General features: G+C 35.5%; 1 protein-coding gene across 1 annotated transcript in view; it reads left to right on the forward strand.

Moving 5' to 3' along the window:
* The first annotated feature begins 1,477 nt into the window (after positions 1-1,477).
* Positions 1,478-25,912, forward strand: part of LOC149555773 (uncharacterized) — a 126,489-nt gene continuing 102,054 nt past the window's right edge. The window contains exons 1-3 of the mRNA XM_089829933.1: positions 1,478-6,549; positions 19,069-19,250; positions 19,351-19,430. Coding sequence (XP_089686059.1) covers positions 1,991-6,549; positions 19,069-19,250; positions 19,351-19,430 — 4,821 coding nt within the window. The 5' untranslated portion in view covers positions 1,478-1,990. The remainder of the gene's footprint in view (positions 6,550-19,068; positions 19,251-19,350; positions 19,431-25,912) is intronic.

The raw sequence follows: 25,912 nt of genomic DNA on the forward strand, positions 1-25,912 counted from the left end.
TTCTATGTTGCTTGCAATTTCTTTTTAATGTAGAGGGTACACACCTCAACCATTTAACATGACTATCAATGTGAATGGTAATAAAGGTATGTCACATCCAGCTATGTATTCACATGAAAATCATCACATTAGGGTCGTTAATTGCATGTTGTATTTATGAGGAGGAATGGTGGCAACCACGACGTGTTTATAGATAAATGTTGGAATTAAATAGGATTTCATTCCTTAAATATGACATCTTGGAAATCCTCGATAACAACTTCAAACATTTTGAGGCTTAATGCCGTGTTGGACATGATGCCAACCTCTTTATTCCCTTGTCTTCTGATATGTGATAATTTGAAATATGCAAGAAATGCCAATTCACCATTAATTTTGACTATGTGGTTCTGTAGGTGCCAAGCTTCCATGTCATGATTAAGATCACACATAATTAGAAACAATAAAAAAATGAATATAAAATTAATAATAATATTTTATTTATAAAATAAATTTATGAACTTTAATATATACGATACACATTTTCTTCAAACATATATAATTATATTTTATATTTTTTTTGATAGGTAATGGGCCAAAGCCTAGATTAGTTATTATTTGTTGAAATTAATCATTATGTATTAAGCTGGAGTAAACTTGAACCTCAAACTTTCATAAGTTCACAAGTTACAGTTGATTGTAGGCTCTTGCCTATAATTTATAATTTTTATATTATGAATTTTTAATGAAAAATATATTTGAAAACAAACTTTAAAAACACATTTATCTAAAGAAGTTTTAAAAATATTCTTTTTCATTTGTTTTGATGGATAAGAGGCTGAAGCCAAGATTCATTATTATTATTATGTGATGTGATTAATTATTATTATTTATTAAGCTTGTGTAGAGTTGAACCCAAGACCTCTTGGATAAGAGGCTCACAATTTACCACTGTGTTGTAGGCTCCTGTCTAATTTTTAATGTAATTAAATAAAAAATAAAAAATAAAAATAAAAGACTAACTTTAACCTCTCAAATTTGCTCACATGTTATGTAATTTTAAAATTTCATATAAATATTTTTATATTAAAAATTAGATCAGTTTAAAATGTTATTAATGAAATTAAAAAAAATTAATATTCTTAAAAATAAAATAAAATAAAATAATTGTTGATATAGTCAAAAAGTCAATATCATTAAAGGCTAAATACAAGTGTTTTCGACTTAACACATATATTAAACAAAATAATCTTATCCAAAACTCTTATTATTGATGTTGAATATTCGAGTGTAAATCTTGTTATTGAAAAATAGTTGCTTTAATACCCCATTTTGTATAAATCTATAATCTATGCCAAAAAAAGTTCCATTCTCCACAGTTATCAGCCTAAAGCCAGCGTACAATGCAAAGAATAGTAATTGGCGTTCTACGGACTCATCGTCACGTCAACAAATATGGCTATAAATAAACAACGAAATGATGGGAAAATCCTTGGAGAGGGCGGGTCCGTCCTTCATTTGAGGTGGATGGCATTGGCAATATTCAGGGTTCTGGTTTGCATTGAATCCAGAGCGAGAAAATTTACGAGCTTTAAATCTTCTCCAATGTCCAGCTTGGCAGACGGAAAGTACATCATACGTGTCAGATAATTGTTAGCTATAAAAGAAAGGAGGTAGAGAAAGTGCAGGGCAAGGAAATGGAGGAGATGAGCTAACCCTAGGCCGTGCAGATTGACCGGCGAAATGATAAGCACAGCAGATGATCAACACAGGAGAGCGAATTTCATTTCATGTATGTAAATTTGTTGCCTGATATTCTTGAATTGATTTTTTTGGGTTTATTTGGGCGGTGGTGGTTTTGCTTGTAGACAATTTGGGAGGGAAATTCATGTATCATAACTTTTAGGGTTTTCTGATGCAAATGGGTAAGGATTTGTATTGAGAGATGATTGAGCGAGGATTTTTAGATCAGTTTTGATTGTCTGTTCGTGGGTAAGGGCTTGAGGGGAAAATGGGGGATATGAGAAATTTAGGGCTGCACGAGAATGCTGGTTCGGATACGGAGGATTTGTTGGTGACGAGTGTGAATGCTCGTCAGTTGGAGAATTGTTTGGGTGCGGCAATTGTTTGGAGGGAAGTGGATGGGAGGGGTCAAGAGGCCAGGCATGCGACCAATGTTGGGTTTCCTTTTCAATGCTATTCGTCTCCTGAAAATGATGATGAGTATCCCTTGCTTATTCATACGAGACAAGCTATGGATGGTTACGGGAGCTACCACGAGCCCTTTGTGAACGGTTCTTCATTCTACCATCAGCCGGCTATTGAGGCCAATGGGGTTGAAATTTTGAAATTTCAACCGGACGTTAAGGAAGAGTTTGGTCTGAACGTGGATTCTGATATTTTTGATGAGTGTCTGACCAATGATGGTAGAGATGATGAGGTTTGTGATGGAATAAGTCCAGAAAAGAATGGAATTTCTGTAGAATGCCCAAGTGAGAAAGGTAGAGAGAACAGCGAATATGGAGAGATTAGCGGCGAGAACTGTGGGAGTCTTAATGATTGCCCAAATGATCAGATGGTAAATGCAGAGGGTACAGAAGATATTGTAATTCAGGATGAACGCAAAAATGAGATCGCTAGTGAAATTCACAAGGTCTACCCAAATGAGAAAACTGTTCAGGATAATGCATGCGTCGAGACAACATCCGAGAAATATGGCATTGAATATCCAACTCATCAGGTGGTCACTGCAGGGATTGTGGAAGTTAATATTTTGGAGGAATGTGCTAAAACAGTTGTGAGAGAACGTGCGCCATGCAATGGAGAAGTCTCTCTGTCCGCTCCAACGGAAATTGGACAGGGTACAGAGCAAGAGGTTCCATTGGAAATTAATATTAAACCAAAAGGCCGAAAATCATCAAGACGGAAGAAACCTACTGGCTCTAGAAAACGTATATCCAGGAAAGTTTCTTCTCAGAAGACAGAAAGTGTTGATCTTTCTGCAGATGGAATAGTTGATCCTTTGGATACAAACAATTCAGAAGGGCTAGATGCGTTAGCAACTCCACAAACTGCCACCGTTGATACACCATTACAATCCAGCAGTGTAGTGTCTTCTACAGAAGAAACAAATGATGGTTCAAATGAAGTAGTTAAGAGTCTTTTAGCAGATTCAATTTTTTTTGACAAAGACAGTGGAATTTCTTCAAATAACAACGTTGCTGATAAAATCATAGGTAGAATCACTAGAAGCAGAGCTCATGGGAAGGTATACGCGCAAACACTTGTTCATGATTCATTGTTAGACAAATGCAATCCAATATTTGCTAATAAGATGACAGGCAAGCGTAGTATATTAAGTAAGACTATAAGATCCACTGCATGGGGAGGACTTGAAAACTTAAGGGAAGGTCTAAAGAAAACAGAAACAGCATTTAATTCCGAATTATCATGTTTAGATACTGATTTTGGTGAAAGAAAACTTATTGGCGAGGTAATCCACAATCAACAGGTGGCAAAAAGAGGGAGTGGTGCAAGATGGCAAGGCCTTGAGACAAATCTGGAACATCACCAAAAGGAACAGTTGAAATCTTCCACAGTTGGTAACAGCAGAAATTTTGCAAAAGTGAACAATGACGGCCCAGAAAAAGGAGGTCTGGAGGGTCAGGGATTTGCACTAGAAATTGGAGGTCCAGATGAGGATATATCAAATGCTCAGAGAGGTGAATTAAACTTTAATGAAAACCTTCATTCTGGAGGAGAAACTTTGACACAAAAGGACATAGAAGAGGAGAGTAAATGTTCAGGAATAGATATAGATAGATGTTCTACCGATCAATCAAGATGCTATTTGCATTTTGAAGTTCCGGGATCACTTGGACATGTGGCAAAAAGTACATCTCATGGAGATTTGAGTGAGTTATGTAGAACAAATGTTGATATTGATGCTTCCCATGGAGATGGAAGGCCTACTGATGTTACTGAGAGAGATCAATGTTCTACTGATCAATTAAAATGTTATTTGCCACATGAAGTTACAGAACCTTTGAGAAAGGAAGAAGAGCACAATGCATCTCATGAACATTTGAATAAGTCATGTGAAGCAAATATTGAGACTGTTGATCCTCGGACTTATCGAGGGAAACCAAGAATGGGTGGTGGAAAAAGACAGAAACCAAGAAGGATTAGTGATAGTGGGGAATCACAGCAGGCTAATTTTCTTCTAGATGATCACAGTAGAAATTGTCAAAAAAAGAGCAATGAGAAGCAGCAAAAAGGTTTACTTCAGGATCAGTGTAATGTGATAGATTCCAGTGCATCAGAAGGTCACATATTAAATGCACAAGGAGGTGATTATTTATGTTCTATTAGAGATCCTCCTTATGGTGCAGGAATAATGAGAGAAGAGAACAACAAAAGGGAGCAAGGGTCTACTGAAATCAACAAAGATAGACTCTCTGAAGTTTTAAAAACATTAGAAACAGTTGAAGAAAAAAACAACACTGGTGGACTTTTGAATGGTTTGTGTACAACAAGCATCGAGGATGAGATAGTGCAAAATCAACAGTGGGGAAAAAGAGAGACTGGCGTAGAAAGGCAACAATTAGGGAAAGTTTGTGATATCAGGCAATTAGAGCAAGTAAAAGATCCTATATTTAGTCGGAAAGGCACAAAAAGGACCAGAGACTCTATATTAGAGAACAGACGATCAGATGACCATGGACCAAGTGTTCAGAAAAGTGACTTTTTATGTTTAGATGGGGATCTTCATTCTGGAAGAGAAATTGGGGGTCAAAAGATTATTAATGAGGAACATGAATGTCTGAAATGTGAAACAGATCAATATTCAATGGATCGGTCAAAGTGGAATTCACCTCAGGATTTTTCAAAATCATCGAAAAAGATAGAAGATAAAAATGCAACCCAAAGATATTCCAGTGACGAGACAATCTGTACATTTATAAGTGAAGCTAAATCCCGTGATAGCAGCTCAATAAAAATGGATGCATCTCAGGAAGGTTACGAAGAGAGCGTATATCATATTCACGATGTGCTCCACCCAAAAAATATTGTCAGTCATGAACAACTAGATCCGATCTCTGTGCAGGAGATCTGTGGGGTTTCAGTTGACAGTAATTTAAAACCACTTGCAGAATGTAGAACAAGTACAAATGCAATTGTTGGAACTGTTCTTGAGATGGAAAAGAGTGATGTTAATGTGGGATTAAAAACATCCTTTGCTAAGGATGTTCCTGTTTCTTTGGAGAATTCACAACACCACAAGTATATTGAACAGGAAAGTGCATTACAAGAAGGGTCACTTGAGCGAAGTACTGTGATGTTGCAGGATGAAACAAGAAGCGGTCATAAAGAAATAGTGACAACTGATATAGATTTGAAGGGATGTGGATTATCTGGGTTGAGCATGGAAGTTGCAGAACCTCTTCCAACAGAACACAGGGATAATGAATTGCATGATACAGTTTCAGCAACGTCACATGACAACATAAGAACAACATTTGCAAAAAAGGAACCAGGTAAAAGGAAAGGAAATGTGAAAGAGAAATCTAAAAGTAAGCCAAAATTGCCTGGAACAGCTATGGGAGTTGCAGAAGTCACACCTGGAGGTTTCAATCGGACTCAGGATGAACATACTGTGAGAAAAGTGACAAAAAGCAGATTTAAGAAAACAGTAATGAGAAAGTCCAATTTGAAAAATCGGAGGAGTCTTCTGTATCCAGATGGCAATGATCAGGGTGTGGTCGACAAGGGTCTTTTTACCAAAGGTATAGAGGAAAATTCTAATTGCGAGATGCAGGAAACTTTTAGCGGCGAGGGAATGCACACATGCATTAGAGAAGAGTCCATTGCAAATGTGAAAATAGAAACTTTAGCACCTCGTGGTAAAGGCCAAGATAGGAAAAATTTCAAAAATTGCAGAAAAGGTAACATAAAAACAGAATCCATGTGCAGTAGTGTAATGTGTCAGAGCCAGAGAAAAGCTATCAAAAAAACAAAAAGCAACAGCGAGAAGAAATTGTCATGTGTTAAGAGCAGACAAGCGTGTAATGGGCTGAAGAGTTCAGCGAAAGGTAATACCAGACCTGGTAAAGGTTTGGATAACTTTATAAATAAGAATGGTTTCAGCAATCAGGAAACATCACAGGGAAAGACAGTCAGTGCGGACTTAAGTGGAGTGAAGGGTCAATCCGACTCTTGCACCGATGCTGCTTCATCCCTGAAGTTAGCAGATACTTCAGCAAATGAAGATGACAAACATGGATATTCAAGTTATAATCATTTTTCTGAAAAGAAAAATGTTAGAGAAATTTATTTCCCTGAGAGACAAGGGATGCCAAGACACAACAATGAAGCAAGTGGAGAGGACGTTTCTAGTATTACTAAAAAGGTAGAAGCAAACAGAACTTTAAATATGATTAAATATGATGAGAGTGCAGATAGATGCTGTGGATCGCCGCGAGTGGGATGGGTGGCATGTGATGACTGTCAGAAGTGGCGTTGCATACCTGCGGAGCTAATCGATGCTATTGGCGAAACCAATTGTAAATGGTAACTTTCAATTTCTTTCTTGTAGTTAATAATATAATACTCTTTCTAAGATAAATGTTATGCTGGTATGTTGATAAGTGAGAGCAAATGCATGTCCTTGCCACCAGTGTGTATCTACATGTCTAACTGCAAATACCTATGGTACTTGCTGCCTGTAGTTACCACACGATTAACAACCAAATCCAAACTATACTCAAATGGGACAACAATATGCTTTTTTGGCGTTAAACAATGCACATTAATTAATTAGGCTATTAGTCAATCCATAAGCAAAAAGAGTTTCCTCTGAATATATTCTATCAAATCATTTCCTTGAATAAGCCATTCGCTCTCATTCTTTCCTTTATCTATCCTTAGATTACAAAGCAGAGTAGGTGTGCACTTGGTGCAAGTGTATCAAAAGGGATTGGTGATGTCTTTCTCTGATCACTAACAGTCCTTGTGCTAAAATTTACTGACCAAAACATTGCTAAGATCTTCCCCAGGCTAACATTACAAGACGTTTGGCACATCTTAAATGTACTATGTAATGCCCCAAAATTATGAATACCCAAATTTCGCTGTAGATTACAGTATTTAATTGAAAGAAGTAGGTTTATAGATACCTTTCACTTTCATTGGGACCCTACAAGCAAGTTAGAAATAATTTATAATCATAATTAATAAAATAAAAAGTCTTTTGTTAGAAATAAGCATACATTGGAAATGTAGATTTAATCACTAGATTGCTTAAATTAATTTAATAAGACTCAACCATGGAATAGATATGATGGGGTGACTTGATAAGGTGCTCTAGAGACCCTCTAACCTAGGCCCAAGAACAGATAATAGGATATACCATCAATCTTGGTCTTATATGGCCTATGCGAGGGTACCTAGTGAGGTATCCTTCATCAATTCCCCTCAATCTTGCCACTTGTTCCTACTTCCTGTTAAGCCGCTTGTGTTGCTGTTACACCAAAAGCTTGAACTGTTAATGCCAAATACAACCACTTGCCTACAGAACACAGGATGCGGTTACGCCATGTCACTTATCCCACCAGAGATGCTGGCCCACTGCCAACAATCCCTAACCCAGCATCACTCACTTGTGTAGACTCGAACCTGTGACTGGCTCTGATACCAATTGTTAAGCTGCTAGTGTTTCTGTTGGACCAAAAGCTCAAACTGTTAATGCCAAATATAAGCACTAGCCTTATAGAACACATGAGGTGGTTAAGCCATGTCATGGATCCTGCGAGCGATGCTGGCCCACTGCCAATACTTCCAATGATTGAACATCCTTAATTCTACTTCCAATTATTGAACAATAGGGTGCCTAGAAAGTCCATTTTTCCTAAGACCAAAGAAAGTACCCTTTGTACCCCTTTGGCCCCTCCCTGGTCAAATACCATGAGGTGGCATCTTAGAAGGCAACCCCATCACTGTTCCCTTGCTTGCAATCCCTCATTTCCCCTACCATGGCTAATTACAGCTGTTGGAGAATATAAATATACATCACATCTTATACACATTTCCTATATTAAAGTTTAAACCGCTTCTGAATCAGCAATATATCTATGATACTATGACAGATAATCATAAAATGCATATTAATTCAGAGGTATGCAGATGTGCACAGAGTTATTATATCATGCATGGAAACTATACCACAGTATATAATTAGCTCTGTAAGTCCACAATATATAGTTCATACTGTAAGTATGCCTTTCTTTCTTTGAGTTGATTCTTTTATCTCATTTGATGTTTGAATGATTAATATAGATTGATTGAATCGATGGAAGAATTGGTTGTAAGTATCTTTGTTCGATTCCCAATTGATATTTGATGAATGATAGAATGATTTGCTTTGAATTGATTATTTGATATATTAGTCAATGATGGTTGAATGAATTTGGAATTCATAGATTGAGGAGTGATGATTGAGTGCATGCTGATTTGATGTAGTGGTGAGTAATTGTAATGTCCTTACAGTTCTATGACAACGGCAACCTTACTCTGCCACTTCTAGGCATCAACTCTTCTCCTGACTTCTTGTCTTCACAAAGACTCATCATACCAAATGTTTCTCTTACACCTTCTTGGGAACATTCCTCACAGTTGCTATTAAAGGTCTAAGACCTATTCTGGATCTCCCAATGTCTACCATTCATGTGATAGCATAAAACTTGCTTCTAATGCCCAAGCCCTCATAACTTGCTGTAACTTCCATATCAAACTAGTATGTTGAAGACAGTTACCAACTACTTTGGTTTAACAGTACCAACACCCTTTCCATTCGGTGTACCATCCAACCTATGATTGGTCTCACTATTCTCAAGGCTTTGTTCACATTAAAAACCTCACCACAAACTCTTATTCCAACAAACAACTCACTTACCAGTCACCGTCTGTTATAACAGTGAACTCACTATCCACAACTCCTATGCCTCAACCATCTCTCTGTTATCTTGTAAACATTCCCACATACTCTTTCACATTCCTCACCTCCCTCACAGGATCTCAAATACCATCATCCACTTTCCTGAGTGAACAAAGCCTACAACTTATCAGTGACAATCAAATTCCTTTCTCACTGTGACTGTCTTCAACAATTCCCTGCCTCCAAACCATGTACCAGACCCTGCATGAGACTCTGCAACTTTATAGACAGGTTATTTACATGCTTGACCGCAACTCTGCCCATTATGGTGGCTTATTGCATGTAGAATATAAGGGAAACTACAATGTAGTGTTCTCTGCAAACCCTTGTCGGGGTTTTTACCAGTTACAAGACAAACTAATGGATCTTTTGATATATGCAATCAAATGAGGGGATTTTATGTGTAAAACAAAGCTGATACACAGGGCTAATACATCCAGTCAGCACTCCTACAAAACAATGATAGTTAAATGCAGAAAATCATCTAAATGACTGAAATTTATAGATTTATCTGTCAGCAGATAATAAAATAACACTGTTTGCAGAATGCTCACTCTATTGTTATTCAAACTTCTATTACATCGACCGTGTGCTCATCCTGCTCGACAATGCCTATTGCATACTTAGTATGGTCTCCTAAACTGATCAACTACATTTCAACTGACTGCAACTAACTATGTAACCACTGCAACCCGACAGTTTGTACCTGCTGTCAAACATCTTTTGGGGATTAATGAGTGTTGTGTCAAGTTGACAACAAGTTCTCAATTCTACAACCAAATTCTCTCTGCCTGGGCCCTTAATCACCTATTTGACATGATTTAGACACTAAACTTTTAATCTACAATCCTTTTATCCTTTCTAGGCCTTATTGCGAACTTATCACTATAGGGTCCTTTATAACAATGGTGACCCAGCATTACATATTTCATGACAAAGAGTGGTCATTTTACATTCTTTTAATCCATTAGACCCATTGAAGACTCCAGATACTGGCCCAATACATAGTGACCCTTACTAGGTCCATTGGTCTCATAGGGCAATCAGGAACATAGTGACTTTCAGTTACAATCTTGGGCACTAATGGCCTCTGTTACAATTGTTCAAGTTCCTTTAGGAGCCTTGTAGCCTTCAAATGATCAAGGTCCTCCATGTCACCTTGACAATGTTCCTTAGCCTCCTGGTGCTCCTGCACCAGTTGCACTCTCTAAATAATATCATTGTTACCAGATCGGGTTGCTGCTGTTATACAACGATGTATTTAGACTTTATTTAACTTATCGATGTCCCTTAATTTATTGATTTGATATTTTGACTTCAATGGGTTATGACAGATGAGATGTATAAGCAACTACATTGTATCAATAGCCATCATTGTGTGTTTGTAAATAAACAATGAAGACTGATGATAGTCTATAGTCTTCTCTAAGATTATTTGTAATTATATATATTTTGTTTATTCTTGTATATATTTATTTATTATTTTATGTTTTTAATAGTATAATAATAAAATTCTCTTTTATTAACTATTCTATTATTTAATTATATATTATTAAATTCCATTCCTGAAGGGGGACATCACAGTATAATCCTTGAATGCTTTCTCCTTTATACATTGCTGGTGAAAAGGTTACCACCTTTTTCACCACCTTTCATTGTTGCCTTCGAGAATAATTTATTTTTCCTCAGATTTAACCCCCCCGGGTGTCCTCAAATGAAACCTTCTCCCCTTTATATCTTCCAATTTGAGGGAGAGTCACACCTCTTCATCATGTCTGGCCTTTGCAAAGGGCACAACCTTTCGCAATTACCACCCTAGAAGAGTCACAACCCCTCATCATTGTTGCCATTAGGGAAGTTAATTATTCTTTTCTCCTTTTCTTCTCCCTATAACCCTTCCTCAATTTCTATGCTCCCTTTTATGCAGATCAGAACTGTCTTATATTTGAGATCACAACTTCCTATCATTACCTTCCTTATGATGATTCCTTCTTCCACGCCTATAACAAATGATTTTCCTCCTATGTATATCTACACTTGTGGGAGTCACAACCTTCCATTATTACAACCTTTTACAACCTTTTAAGAGTCCATTATTCCTTCTTTAGTTTTTTGGCTTCTTTCTTCCTTCCTCCATATGTGATATGATCCTTTCTGAAATTGAATTTAATAATAAATAATACTATAAAAATAAAAGTCTAAAAATAATATGATATTCTAAACAAGTTGATCAAGGTAACAAATAAAGCTGTACAACGAATGGTTAGTATCCTATGAGTCTGACAATGCAACACATACAGTATATAGAGGTTAGAGATAGTAGTGACGGTTTAAATATCATTATCGATATTATTATTATTCATGCCACCGTGAATATCAAGTGGCCATTGGTTTAGCTCTTTATTATGGATAGTCTATTCAAGGAGACATATCTTACGGTAATAATTGAGGCTATTTGGTTATGGCTACTTTCTCCAAACTATAATGTCTATACCACACCATTGGCTATGGCAAACAAGTATTTATGTGATATTATAGAAGGCTTTGCAATGGGTGTCAGTACTCTTTGAATTGTTAAATATCATTGGTAGTAGAGCACACTGTTATTGGAATGATATTTGTATCCTTGATATCTTATGACTTAGAAAGTAACAATCAGTAAACATGCCGATTTCATCTGCTTGTATGCCGAAAGAGAATTATTGCTTAGGTACTGGTTATGTTTGGCAACTTACGAATCCATAGATTATTTATTTAATAAATAACAGTGATCATGGTATTATCAGCTAGGCAGATGTGTGTCGCTAAAGGATGTGTTTATTGATATCATTAGATTGATAGAGGATGACTAAACAAAGTCCTGGCTGATTAGCAACAAATAGTGTCATGGAAAAGTAGCAACTGGGTTAGAGAAGGCAGCATTTAGAGGAACATGATTTGAAAAAGATAACAAATAGCAATTAATTGTGGAAAGGTGCGATAAAGGGAAAGATATGACTCTTCACCATAACCATTCAACCTTGTAAGACATATGAAGGTTATCAAATCCATTCCTCAAATCATCATGGATGGAATGAGAGAAATATATATGATACTCTTCACAAGGAAGGGGTGAAAACGGAAATGGATCGTATATATTAGAATATTATATCTGAATATTATGATGGATGACGAATGTATCTATCTATCTATATATCGCAGATCTGTTAATAATAATTAAATCAGAAGTATATGAGTGGTATGAACTGAATGATTAAGATGAGGCTATTTAATATGAGAGGCATTTGCCTTGAACAAATCTTTGATGGCTTAGGGCAGTGAGTAATGGGTGGAAGAGGGGAAATTCTAATATGAATAGGATGATGATCAAGTAGTGTAAAGAGAAAAATATAGAACATTATTATTCAAAATAGAGGTGATCCCAAAATAACTTTTCTGAAGATAGAAATCATTGAGTTTGGAGAAGTCTGTTTGGAAATTACACTGTGAATCCAACCCTTTAGCTATTTGAATTACAACCAAAAGTGGTTCGACCACATTTCTTCCCCTTTCGAATTTTGACCTGAAAAAAGCTTATAACCTTTTGCAGTCAAATTTGCGCAACTTGAATTTATCTTCAATAAGTCCCACCAAATTAAAGTCATCCTTAGGAGCTCGCAAGAATGCTTTTGATGAATAGCTAGTCAACTTTGTAGATGAGCCCTACCACTGTCTTCATTATGAGCATAGATAAATATTAAACATCTTGCCTTGCAAAGAAACCACAATCCAAACATTCCTATTAATGAGGGTCACACATAATAGAAGTTCCTCTCTTATGATCGGTAGAGAAGCAAATAGAACTAGAAGCATGCCAAACAATTCTCGTGTTTAACCTAAACCAAAGAGACTGGCAAAATAATATCATCACAAACTTTATATGGAGGGTTTCTAGCCCCATTACATTCTAGTTGATAATTCTCATAGTACATACCTAGTATCAACTAGAAGGAAGGGCAAATTTCGTCCATCTTCACTAAATGTTTAAAAACAAGAGGGAGGTAGGTTAAGCATCCCTCTCTTTGCCAATAGTGGTTAAACCACCTTAATCTCTGCCAACTTTAATGTCTTGTTCCCTCATCCTTTATTAGGGATCTTGCTACTATTGCAAACCATAGGGTTAAGACATCTAGATACAAATAAAATAAAATCACTGGGTGTTTTTTTCTCTTATAGGAGTCCTTAAGGAAATCCCTTGAGAGTTGGGGTTAGTAGAGACCACAAATTCATAAATCCCTAACTTTTGACTCATTAGGGGAATGCTAAGAAATAAGATCAAGATCAAAGGCGTACTTGAGCAGGAGAAGAAGCCAATCCACTTCTATTACCCCTAGAGAACACCTTAGTAGATTGAATTAGGAGTAATGTCAAGAGAAGGCATCTCAGATAAAGAAGGATTGCTTGTGGTATCTCTAACATCAGCTTGAATAACCATATGCCCATCTTGATCAAGGATACTTCGACCTTAATAAGGTCCTTGGTTTGAGAAAATAACTATTCAAAAGTCTATTTTCACAACATGAAAGCTGGAGTGCTCTGTAATTTTTAATTCCAAAAATAGTAATAGCCTTCATTTGTAAGGAATGATTTTTTCTAACTTTGCCATCTTTTTAACAAAGAAAACTAGTGGTCAACCTACCAAGGTCAATGATTAATAGTTAAATATCATTGTATGATGTGATGTGCCCTTCTTGAAATAGAATTCAACAGTAAATAATAAAAAAATTAAAATGTGAAAGAATAAAGAAAATGTAAACTGAAAACATGAAATAATAAAATTTAAATATAAATTAATTAAATTTAGTTAGGTTAATGAAGGGTCAAAAGGCATGCAAGGAACTGTTGTGTCTCTGTCAAACATGAGATATAAAAAGGAGAAGATAACTTCATTTGAAAGGGGAGAGAGGAAGGAGGAGAAAAGGGAAGGTGTGAATTAAGGAAAAATTAAAAGAAGAGAAAAATGAAATGAGAAGAAAATAAGAACATGACAACTTCAAAGGTCAAAGGTTAAACTTCATTTGAAAGGGGGAGAGAGGAAGGAGGAGAAAAGGGAAGGTGTGAATCAAGGAAAAATTAATAGAAGGGGAAAGTGAAATGAGAAGAAAATAAGAACGTGAAAACTTCAATGGTTAAAAGGTTATGAAGAGCTGCGAGTCTTCAAAAAGGTGGTAATTATGAAGGTTTCTCTCTTTCAAGGGAGATGATTGTGAAGTGTTTTGACTCTTTCAGAGGTATAAATTATGAAAGTTTGTGACTCATCTAAGGGATAGTAATTGTGGAAGGTTATGACATCCATGATGAAGAGGTGTGACTCTCCCCACATTGGAAGATATAAAAAAGGAGAATATTTATTTGAGGACATCTAAAGGAGAATAATATATTTTTCTCAAAGGCAAGAATGAAATGTGGTAACTGTGTTATGGTAAACCAATGTCGTATTGTTGTATTAAATAGAGGAGATGAAGGCTCCGTATATATATTTACAAAGACAATGTTTCTGAAAGAAACAAGAACTAAAGATAAAAATATAAGTTATCTAATAAATTGAAGACTAACTAAGATGACCATTAAAGAAACATTACAATATACTAATACCCTCCTTAATTGTCATTATCTAACTGTTGCCTTTTGGTCACAAATTCTTCAAAACATTTTGCTGCTACTGGGACCCTCCCTGGATCTACAAAATGTTAATGATCAAGAAGCCAACCAATGTGATGTTTGGTAACAAAGGTATTACTGCATATAGCCAGAGTCACCGAGATGAAATTGAAACCATGATTTTGAGGTAAATCACCAAACCCTTTTGAAGATGTGTACTATGCCCCAAAACAGACTACAAGATGATCCCTCAAGAACTTTTGTACATGAGCACTACTACTCAACACAAATTGCAAGATAATTTTGAGGAAAAAATATTAAAACACAACAATTTTTTTTTGAGGAAAAGCTAGAAAATAATATTTGAGGAAAAAATTATTAAAACCCAACAAAAATTTTTAAAATGGAAAAAAATTATGAAAACCCATTAGAGAAACCTTCGTGGGGCAAAACATGAGACTTTGCATGCTAAATAGCATATGCGAGCAACATGCGACTCACAAAAAACACATGCAAGAAACAAAAAACACATGCATTAAACATGCAAAGTACACACAACCTTAAAAAATCAGAGACTTTTGCTCAAACTAGGAAAGCATAGGATCAAAACCCTTGGCTTGTGATTTTCTGCAAAAATTCTTCAAAGATGAACCACAAACTTTTCATAAGATACCTCCAATGATTTTTATTTTTAAAAATCAAAAAATATATTTTTTAGAAAATTTTCCATAGCAGAAGAGGCTTGAATTCGCCAAATTTTATGAAATCCCATTGACCTGCTCTGATACTATGTTATGGTAAACCGATGTTGTATTCTTGTAATATACAAAGAAGATGAAAGCTCCTTATATAGATGACCTTTGAAGAAACAATACAGTATTAATAGACTGGATTCGAATGAAAAATGACGACCCTTTCACCAATAAAGGAGATTTCACTACAAAAAAAGGAACAGCAACAGTAAAAGAGTACTATTTCAGTTTTTGAGATTACACTGAGCAAAGAATTCCATCTGATAATGGAGATCGAACTAAGATGACCATTGAAGAAACAATACAGTATTAATAGACTGAATTCTAATGAAAGATGACAATCCTTTCACCAATAAAGGAGATTTCACTACTAAAAAAGGAACAGCAAAAGTCAAAGAGTACTATTTCAGATTTTAAGATTACACTGAGCAAAGAATTCCATCTGATAATGTAGATCGATCTAAGAGATCAACCTGATATGAGAAATCGGACTTCAATAATTATATAGCTTATCTCATCTTATTCAAGTAAGAATTACATCTCTAACTACATTTTTGCTCCCGTTTCATTTTGGATTTCTGAATTTAGAGCAATCTATAAGGTGATCCTGAAATAAGACATTGCACAGGAAGGTCAGTTACTCAAAACAAAACAGATAGGAAAACAAGAGGAAGGTTTTAAAGAGATTAAAACCATAGCATTTATACGAGGCAGCAAATGTCTTCTTTCATCAACTTTTAGAACTTCCCCTAATGGTTTTAGGACAGTGAGGGAGCAAAAACCAGATATGGGGGAACATCTCAAGTTTCAGGCCATTTAGGAGTTTGACTATGGGACAACATCCCTGAGATTTACCACAAGGTTGCAAAGGAAGGCCTTTAACATGAATTGATTTATGGACTGTTGCAACAATATGCTTTGTTTGTAAGTCCAATATTTGTCAGCACTGGCTAGTGATATAGCTGCTACGTTACAAGCAGTTACATCACTACATAATGCCAACTATTAAAATAACAAGTTGGATATGATCAAAACAGTTTGTGTTGTAATGGTTACAAGATCAACAATTTTAAACAGCCTACAATTTTATTCAAGTATTGAAACAGTTTGTGTTGCAATGGTTACAAGACCGACAGTTTGTGTTGTAACAGCCTACAATTTTTTTGGTGCATATTTCCATTTTTAAAGGAAACAAAGAAGAAACTATTCTAAACCCAAGCTTTTGCCCCAAGCAGGAGATATCTAATCATCAAAGAATTCCTATAGTTGTGTAAGAATATAAAAGAAAAATGTACATTCTTCAATATCTGTTCTTTGTCTAAGATCAAATTCATTGAAACAAAAAGGTCCAAGGATAAAATGGAACAATTCATAACTTGATCATCTATTGCTTCACCTTCTGCTTGGATGGCCTCTCCATGTTCACAAGCAACTTCAAATTTGGCCTTCTCTTGTATCTTGATTCATGCTTCATTGACAAGAATTCGCATGGTGTTTTAATTGCACTTGCTAAACTCTTTCCGATCATGTTTTTATCCACCATCTCACTTTTCTTGTCAACACTCGTCTCATCCCATCCCCTTCACCTGCCAGATGGGGGACTTAGCTGTAGTTCAGCCAAGCTCTGTAATTCCTTCTGTCACAATCAACCGCAGGTCAAAGTAGTGCAGGGAAGGACTGAAAATCATGATGCAGAAAACAGCCTACCACCACACACAAGTAGAAGTAGAACCAAGCAGATGAATATGACTAAGGAGACAAATAATAACATGGTGCAGAAGAGCTAGATCAAAGGATGACAACAACTTTGTCTTCCCCTGAAAGGGCTTCATCTTGTTTCTGCTCTTAAGACATAGTATGTTCAAAGTTAAATTTAATATTCGGGGCTTAGAATTAGTGTAAACTACCAGGAGGCATCCACATGTCCACAATTTTGGTAGGTCAATGCCAATGCACAAAACCATTGATTGTACTAATGACTGTTTGAAATCTTATTCTTGGTAAGTGTTATGCAATCAGCATTTACATGAACTCACGATTTCTCACCATAGCTCTAGAAATGAAAAGTACATAAAGAAATTGAAGAAAAACACAAACAGAAGTTCAACAAGAGTAAAATTACCATCAGGAATTCAAGGTTACCAACCCATTGTAGTAATTTGTGGCTTTTTTGGTTTCTTGGAGGTATGGACGTTCTTGCATGCCTTATTTGGTATATTCTCTTCTTTGCATTTCTCTCTTTCAAGTTAGGTGGGTCTTTTAACGAGTGTGAGTACGAGGGTTCATTGATATTCTTGGGATCACATCTTTTGGTTGTTGGTGTCAGTGATTACCATGCTGACAAAAACATATGAATAGATTAGATAATTGAGATGTCCATCAAGGCTATCTTAGATTGATTGGTCCCAATTAAATGCTTTATTATTCCACCAAATAAATCAAATTGTTTTTATACTCTGGGCGACTAAGAAAATCACTAGGCCTAGACTGGTTTGTAGGGATGAATGAGCTCAAGTCCTAGACATTTTAATACATGCACATGTCTGCCCAGTTGTGGGTTGCCTTCTTGTGATGCAGAGATCTGAACTTTACCATTACATCACAACCTTTGGTAGTAAAGTATTAAGTTCTTATTGCTTATCTTTTCAAGTATTTTCAACAGAGTAGTGCATAATATAAACCTTTCCAATAAAGTAGGATTTGCTGGAAATCTTTTTAACAGAGTTGCCGGAAACTCCTCTGTCCCTCCTTGGGCGTGCTTATCCCCGTATCCGATTTGGAAACGTATCCAATACTTCTCGGATACACATCGAATATTGTACCCATGTCTGCCTAATAAAATTGATTATTGAACCATACCAAATACTATGGGATTTGTTTTTTTGGTAAGATTTGACATAGATCTTCCCTTTAATGTAAAAAAAAAACTATATTAAAGCAGTTTTTTTTAAACAAATAGTATAAACAAAACCCTCACCGAATGAGAAAGACAAATAAAATGTTTTTCTATTTCAACAATTCATTTTTGGGTTATCTTCTAATGCAACTCTACTATGGTTACATATTGTAAAGCGTTAAATTAACTTATAAATATATATGTAGCATTTATTTGTCAATATTACTTTTGAAATTAACTTTGAAAACTATGTTAAATATATGTATATGTGTTATTTATTAATGTCGTGTCCAGTTGTATCCATATTGGGGGTCTTAAAAAATGGCCGTATCCGTACCCAATACCGTATCTGTATTTGTATCTGTATCCGTATCCATGCAACTTTGCTTTTTAACTGATTAATTATTAAGGGTTGTGTTCTTGTGTGAAGAATAGCATACCTTAGCCAACCAGTGTACAAATATTGTGTTGGATTAGCAATATAATCATAATTCGCTTTTCTGTATATTTTTACAATTATGTAAAACATGTGTATATTCATCTACATGCCCACTATTATGTTCTAACTTTGAACTGGCCATATATATGTTGAATGACATTTTATTGTTTTCTGTATGGGAGCTTCATTCTAGTTCGTACATATTTGCTTGTGAATCCTTATTTACTTATTATATACTTGATGTTAAAATTTATAATATTTAATAATTCGACATTACGTTGATCTCTTTTCTATCGCAGGCAGTGGATAATGTCTTGTCTTGTGCTGTTGTAGTGAAACAACTTATCTGTTGGGGGTTCTACTTTTACAGGACTTGTCAGGATAATCCAAATAAAGAATTTGCTGATTGTTCCATACCTCAAGAAAAGTCAAATGCAGAAATCAATGCAGATTTGAATATATCAGATGCCTCTTGTGAAGAGGGGGATTGCATTGGAGCACAAGGGATGTTAAAGTATTCAGCATCCTTACAAGCCCAAGCTGGAATGCGAGGTCATTGCAATTGTTTGTTGATTTTTGTTTTTTTTTGTATGGAGTTTTTTGGGTATGACTAACTAATGTTCAAGTCTTTTGTCTTGCTATTTTATTGCAGATTCTCATCAAGCTTTTTGGACGCTTATCAAGCACAATAGGATTCTACATCGTAGCCGTAAATCTCAGGCTATTGATGAGGTTAGCATGTGTGAATTTGAAGAATTTAGAATTTTATGCCTTGCAAACATCAGTTCCCTTTATTCTTTTTATACAAATTGTATAGCGTCCATTGCCCTTTCCAGCCAGTATAACTAAAACTAGCGTTCTTCAAACCTGTTACCTACATGCGTTTAGTCATGATTTTAGCTCTTCTCTCATTTGGTTAAATCACACCACCATTATAAGTTAAGAGTTCTAGTCTTATGATATTATTTTTATCAGAGTTGTTTATTTGTTAATTCTTAACATGTCTCATTTCCCATTCCATTTCTATATCATTGTCCTCCTTTCTATTTATGATACTAACAAGGCAAACTATTTCCTTTTCCTCATCTTGGTGATAGATTACTTTGTTTGATTTGAAATTTTGATTCAAAAACATTTACATAGGTTTTTTTTGATTGATGAAACACTTTTGATTGAAGCTATCAATTAATGGGGGCACAATGCTGGACCCCACCCCCTTGAAGATATTTTTGCAGTTATTTGTAAGGTATTAACACTTCCTTGATTTGTCTGTTGTTGATTTTTATACTTCTCTTTGAATAGCCCTCCTTACTTCTTCCCATCCTTAGCTCTCCTTCAATCTGCCACCATCTTCTTCCTCCTATACTCCATCATCACCACTCCTTCTGGTGGCATCCATCATCTCCAGTGCTACAATTGAAGCCCTGCATATGATTCTTGAACCATTAGGTATGCTGCCATCTTGCTACATCCTCTGGGGTAGTCACTCCTTATTACTCCATCAGCGTATCCACCATGTCTTTCTAGCATCATCCTATTCAACCTGTCTCATTCTTGCTTACTCCAACGCACTATTGTCTCATCAGGTATGGCTTAACATCTTCTCATTCGTCCCTTGTGTCACATTCGTTGCCCAACCTGCATCTTGGGCAATGTGTCAAAGACTTCATGATGCAGGTGTTTTAAGTTCCATCGTGTTACTACTTCTCATTGTTCTTTCCTCTGTACCATGCCCTTAAGTGTAGATGCTTGTCATTAATCAACCTGTAGGAGAATCAAACTAGTAACCTCTATTTCAACACAGATTGACGACTACGGTTGCATCGAGGGCACATCCCCAAAAACATTTATGTAGTTATTGCTAGAAGTTCTTCCAATTTTTCTATTGTATGGAATATGGAAAGAGCATGTGTTTAATTTGTCTTCCATAAAATTTCAGTGAAACATCCCCTCTCCCCACCACCCCCCACCAAAAAAAATAAAAATACAAAACCTAAAGTTTTTGACACAAGAACAGCAATGGGGCGATCCCCCACCACCTCCATTTCACTACTTGTTTGCTTTTGGCGCAGGCTGATGTCCTTGGGATGATAAGGGGACTCCCAAACATCCCCCTCCATCAACGGACAAATTAAAAAGTGATCCTTTTTGAAAATTTATTTATTTTTCTATTAGGGAGAAAGATGCTTAAAAAGTAGGAGTAAAATAGTGTGAGCTTAGCTTAGTATGGATTTTAAGAAAAATTATGTGAATAAAGTTGAATGGTTGTTTGGAGTGTAGTTAAATCCAACCTGTTCTTTTGATCAATTGGACTTGGCTGTTGAGGATGTTCATCATCAATTTAATCATGCTTTAATATTTAATTTTGCAGAAATCTGAGTTTCACTACTCTTTATGGAATCATTGGCTTGTATGACTAGCAACCTTGAGGGAGGGATGGAGGTAAATGATGGCAGTGAACAACTACTTCATGGTGGTTTTCTCTTGTATTGCAGATCATAATAAGGCCTTCAAACAAGGGCTGTACTTTTACAACTAGGTTGGGTTGTTTATCAAGCCTTGGCATTCTGGTTTTAACCATTTATAGGAACTTCCACCAAGGGATCCAATTTGGGTTCGATTCTGAGTTAGTTTTGGAGGGATGGCATCTTACACATGATTGTTTCGTTGCTTGTCAATTCGATGGGTTTGTTGCAGCAAATACAAGATAAGAAGGCAATTTTACTTGCTCATGTTTTTTTGAAATAAGCTTTTATCAAATTCATTGGAGATTAGACTTGGCTCTAGCTCATGGGTCCTACAACTTGCCTATGGAGGTCATTCCTTTGTTAAATTTGTCACAAGTATGGGATCTCATAGATGAAATGTTCAAAATTTGTTCGCCAAAGGTAGACAAAGGAAAACCCCAGTCTTCTAAAGGTGTGCTAGATAAGGAGGTTTTTATTTAAGAAAAACCTGACAATAAGGGTAGGAGATAGAAGAGGACCTTAAGGATATCAACTTGATGAGCTCTCTAATAGATTTGTTGTCATGGAAGATATTTAAATCCAAAAGGCCTTCTGCTTGGAGTGGACTTTAAGCAGATGGATAGCATTGAACTTAGTGAAAATGTGAGCCTAGTTGCTAGGAGCTTTTGGTTTATAGATGGAGATAAATTTGATGCATATGGATTTTGGAGAACAAGTTCCAAGTAGGCTATTGAAGATGTTAAGGGACACAACCTTAGTAATTACTTCTCCTTCAACAGATTTGAAGTGGATGATAGGTCAGGGTAGCAAAACCCCTCTTGTTTTAGGTCTACAACAAAAGAGTCTAAAAGAAAGGAGGATAATGGTTAGCACGAGGTTAGGATAGAAGAAAGATTAGGACAAGATCACATTGATGGGCAAGACATTCGTGGATTAGGGTTCGTTAAGACCACTGATTCTCATTTTGCCGATTGCAATAAATGATTATCTCATCTTGGAATGCTAGGGGTTAACAATGTCCTTAGACAAAAGGCTGCTTGAGTTTTAATCATAATTCGCCCCCTAGATGTTACATTTAATCAAGAATCTAAGTTTTATGTGGAGGGCATTTCACAATTGTTTCGAATGTTTGATGGAAGGACAATAGCGTATTGTGGCACTTGGTTGTGTTAGAGGGATTGTCTCTAGTTTTGACTGTTGAGAAGATTTCTTGTCATTTCGATATGTCTGTTCAGTTGCTTGGTGATTTGATGCAATTACTAGCTTGGAGAAAAAGAGGGTGGGAGTAGATAGCCTTGAGCCCACTTCAATTTTTGAAGACAACATATTGATTCTTTTGGGATATTAAGCCAATTAACAATTAATATATATTATTTAATAATGATTAATCATAGAGACATGTCTCCTACTCTTATACTTATAAGGGATTGGGATCTGCATTTGAAAAACATCAATAACAATGGTAGTGTAAATACATTTGCAGAAACGATCCTTACAAACTTAACATGGTATCAGAACCAACTGCAAATGTAAAGAAAATAAAATAAAATAAAATAAACAAATACAGAGGCTTCCTCAACGGGTAGCAGATATAACAATCAGCGAATGAAGGAAATTTAAAACTACTCATGGTACAAAGATACCATGGACGCGAATAATAGTAATAATGCAAATTTGAGTAAGGATGAGCGATGATTCCATGAGACATGGTAATTCTTGGTGACAGTTCGAGGCTTGCCTATGAACTCCCTAAGTAGTTTCATACTTGAATTTAACGACCCCCAATAGCATGTTGAGCAAATGTAAAAGACACTCACCATCAAAATTTATCATATGCTTGTTAGCATGGGATTTTGAGTTTTCCTTGATGTAGAAATTGAGCTTGGTGATTTCATTCGCGTAGAAAATCAAGAAACAATGGAGAAATCCTCCCTTCACATTACCATATTTTCTCCCAACTACGTCCAATCCTAATGGTGTTTGTTTGAGCTATGCTTCATGCTCAAAATTGATGTAACGATCATTCTTATTTTCTATCACGTTGACATCTCTGATCAACAATGGGTACAACATGGAATAGGCATGTATGATGATGCCTTCTTAGAGCACGAAGAGAAAGGAAGATACATCAATAAAAAGCTCAATGAGTGGAAAAAGGTACTCCATAACATTTTTCATTCTGGCTATGAGGTCAACAATATTGAGAGATGAGGGATATCTGTAGTTTCGGCGAACTTGCAAATGATGTCCATATTAAGCATTATGGAGGAAAAATAGAAAGCATCGAAATACAAGTTTGAATAAGCAAATAAAATATAAGTTGCCAAGTGTTTGAAGGTCAACAGTATTCAAGCAACTATCAAATAGTAATAAGTACGAATGGGGGAATAACAATAGTGGAGGCGTATCATTATTTAGGAAAGATTACATTATAATAGATGAAGTTTCTCTAAGAATGAAGCTATTACAAGGAGAAAGTATTAAAAAGGGGAGAAAGATTGTCGTCTTAGAACCCTTACATAGTAAATGAAATGATTTTGGCCTTTCGTAGAAGAGATTAAAAATGTCCTACATTGAACCAAGACACCAAGCACACGGGTTGCCATTAATCGAGGAAGGCAACTGCACTATATTTAACTACAATCACAATTTTCCCGGTCATGTGGAATGAACAAGGGTGGGCCTGAAGGCAAAGGCAATCAAACCATTTGGCAACTTGATGTCATAACATCTTCCACTGTGGAAAGACCAATGCAAATTAAAGGGGTATAGGTAGCACGACCCCACCATATCATGCACAATGACGACAACATATTATAAAGGTTCCTTACATCATCATGAATCTTGAATAGTCCAACATATATAAAGAAAAGATCCACGTGGATTGGCAATGGATTGCATACTTGTTACTTGATGCAAAGACCAAGCAAAGATCAATGGGGGAGAGACCCTTTTTGGATATTAGAGAGAAACATATAAAAGTGCAAAGGGAATATCATTGATATGTCATACTCTACCCTAATCTATGTGCCAACCAAATTATAAGGTAAGTATAACAATGGGAAGTATCTATGGTATAATACGAAAGTTTTCTCTTCATTGTTTAAGTTCATTGCATTATTAATATGTAATAAGGGGAGATATAATAATAACCTTGGAAATAGTATATAAAAGAATATGAGATATGTTTTATTAATAATTGTATAATAATTTACTCATATTTTTAATATCATATGGTTATACTTGATAATAGAATGAAGAAATAATATACTGAAAGCATAGATTAAAATACACATATATTCAATATATGTATGTATTTAAATTAGATATTTATTTGATCTATATTAGTGGGAAATTATATAAAGATTAATATGTTATATAATTAGAACATTATGAATTTTCATGTTATAAATGAGAAATTATTTTCTCACAATTGTAGATTACTGAATATGAATCTATATCAATATACATGAGAATTATAATGTGAATCATGAGAAATATATTTATGTTACTATTAGTAACAAACATGATTTAAACTAGTAACATTCCTATTTGAATTATAAGTATTGTTTGCCTTGATCTTCTTCCTTTGAAAATATTATTGCAAGAGGGAGATTGTGATATAAAGTGAGCTTGACATTTCATTTGAGACAACTTTGAAAGAGAGGGAGCAAATAGAGGATATGATTTAGTCAACATTCAGTGATCTCAGTCCTATTGATTCGAAGGGAGTAAGCCATGTTGAGATGGAGTCTCCAATGATCAATAAATTGTAGCAGTCAAGAGGACTGTGATTCATGAATATACCTTGTGACTGTGATTTTAATGGGCCTACCCCCTATGTACAACATGAGGAAGTGACGACTTCCAAATGATGTCACTTACCTTTGTCAATGATCTCTAAAATTTAACATATATGATCTCCTTAAAACCAAGGCAAACCCTATCAAAGTGAAAGGTGAAGAAATATTCTACAAGAAAACTACAACGATCATTCATGGAAGCAAAACTTCATTCCTCAAGATACAAATTGCATAGAATGAAATTATCGCTCATGAGAACTAAGTATCACTAAATAGATACTATAACCCAACAATGTTGATGGAATGAGTGAGAATTTTACATTGAGGGGGGAATAATAACCAATGTTTCATTCCCATTGGTTGACAAAATGTTTATACAGAGACATCATCTTATTTGATACATATGGATCATCATTGGGGCAACCTGTATCAAGAACATTAATATGCAGATAAGTATTTATTATCTTATTGTAGTCTCTATCTTATTTGTAATTCTACACACACTATAAGAGTTATTTGCCTTGATCTTTTCCTTTGTATTTGAAGTTGATTTTGTAGGAAATGAAGAATGACACATCAGAGAACTTATGACAGTAGCTTAAAAGAAATTGTGATCAGGCTTGATAAAGTGAGGCTCTTGAAACAAATATCTTTGATGATTGAGATTATGAGTATCCTTATACATTAAGAGGGAGTATGACACTTCTTCGAAGGCAACTTGGGAGCTTAGAAGATTAATACTTAGAGGGAGTCTAGAAATACACGTGTGATTGCATGATTTTGATGGGCCTACTTTTGAGCACATAATGAGGAAGTATTGACTTATCACTAAAAAGTCAAAAGATTGATATTAGATTTAGAGGGAGTTCGAAAGGCATCCTTGGGTGAAGAGAGCTTCTAATGAAGTAACTAGAGGACCTGACCTCCCAAGATCATTATTCAG

This window comes from Cupressus sempervirens, chromosome 5 (genome assembly GCF_028749045.1).
Source record: "Cupressus sempervirens isolate cs-2001-9-10 chromosome 5, ASM2874904v1, whole genome shotgun sequence".
In the NCBI taxonomy this organism is placed as follows: Eukaryota; Viridiplantae; Streptophyta; class Pinopsida; order Cupressales; family Cupressaceae; genus Cupressus; species Cupressus sempervirens.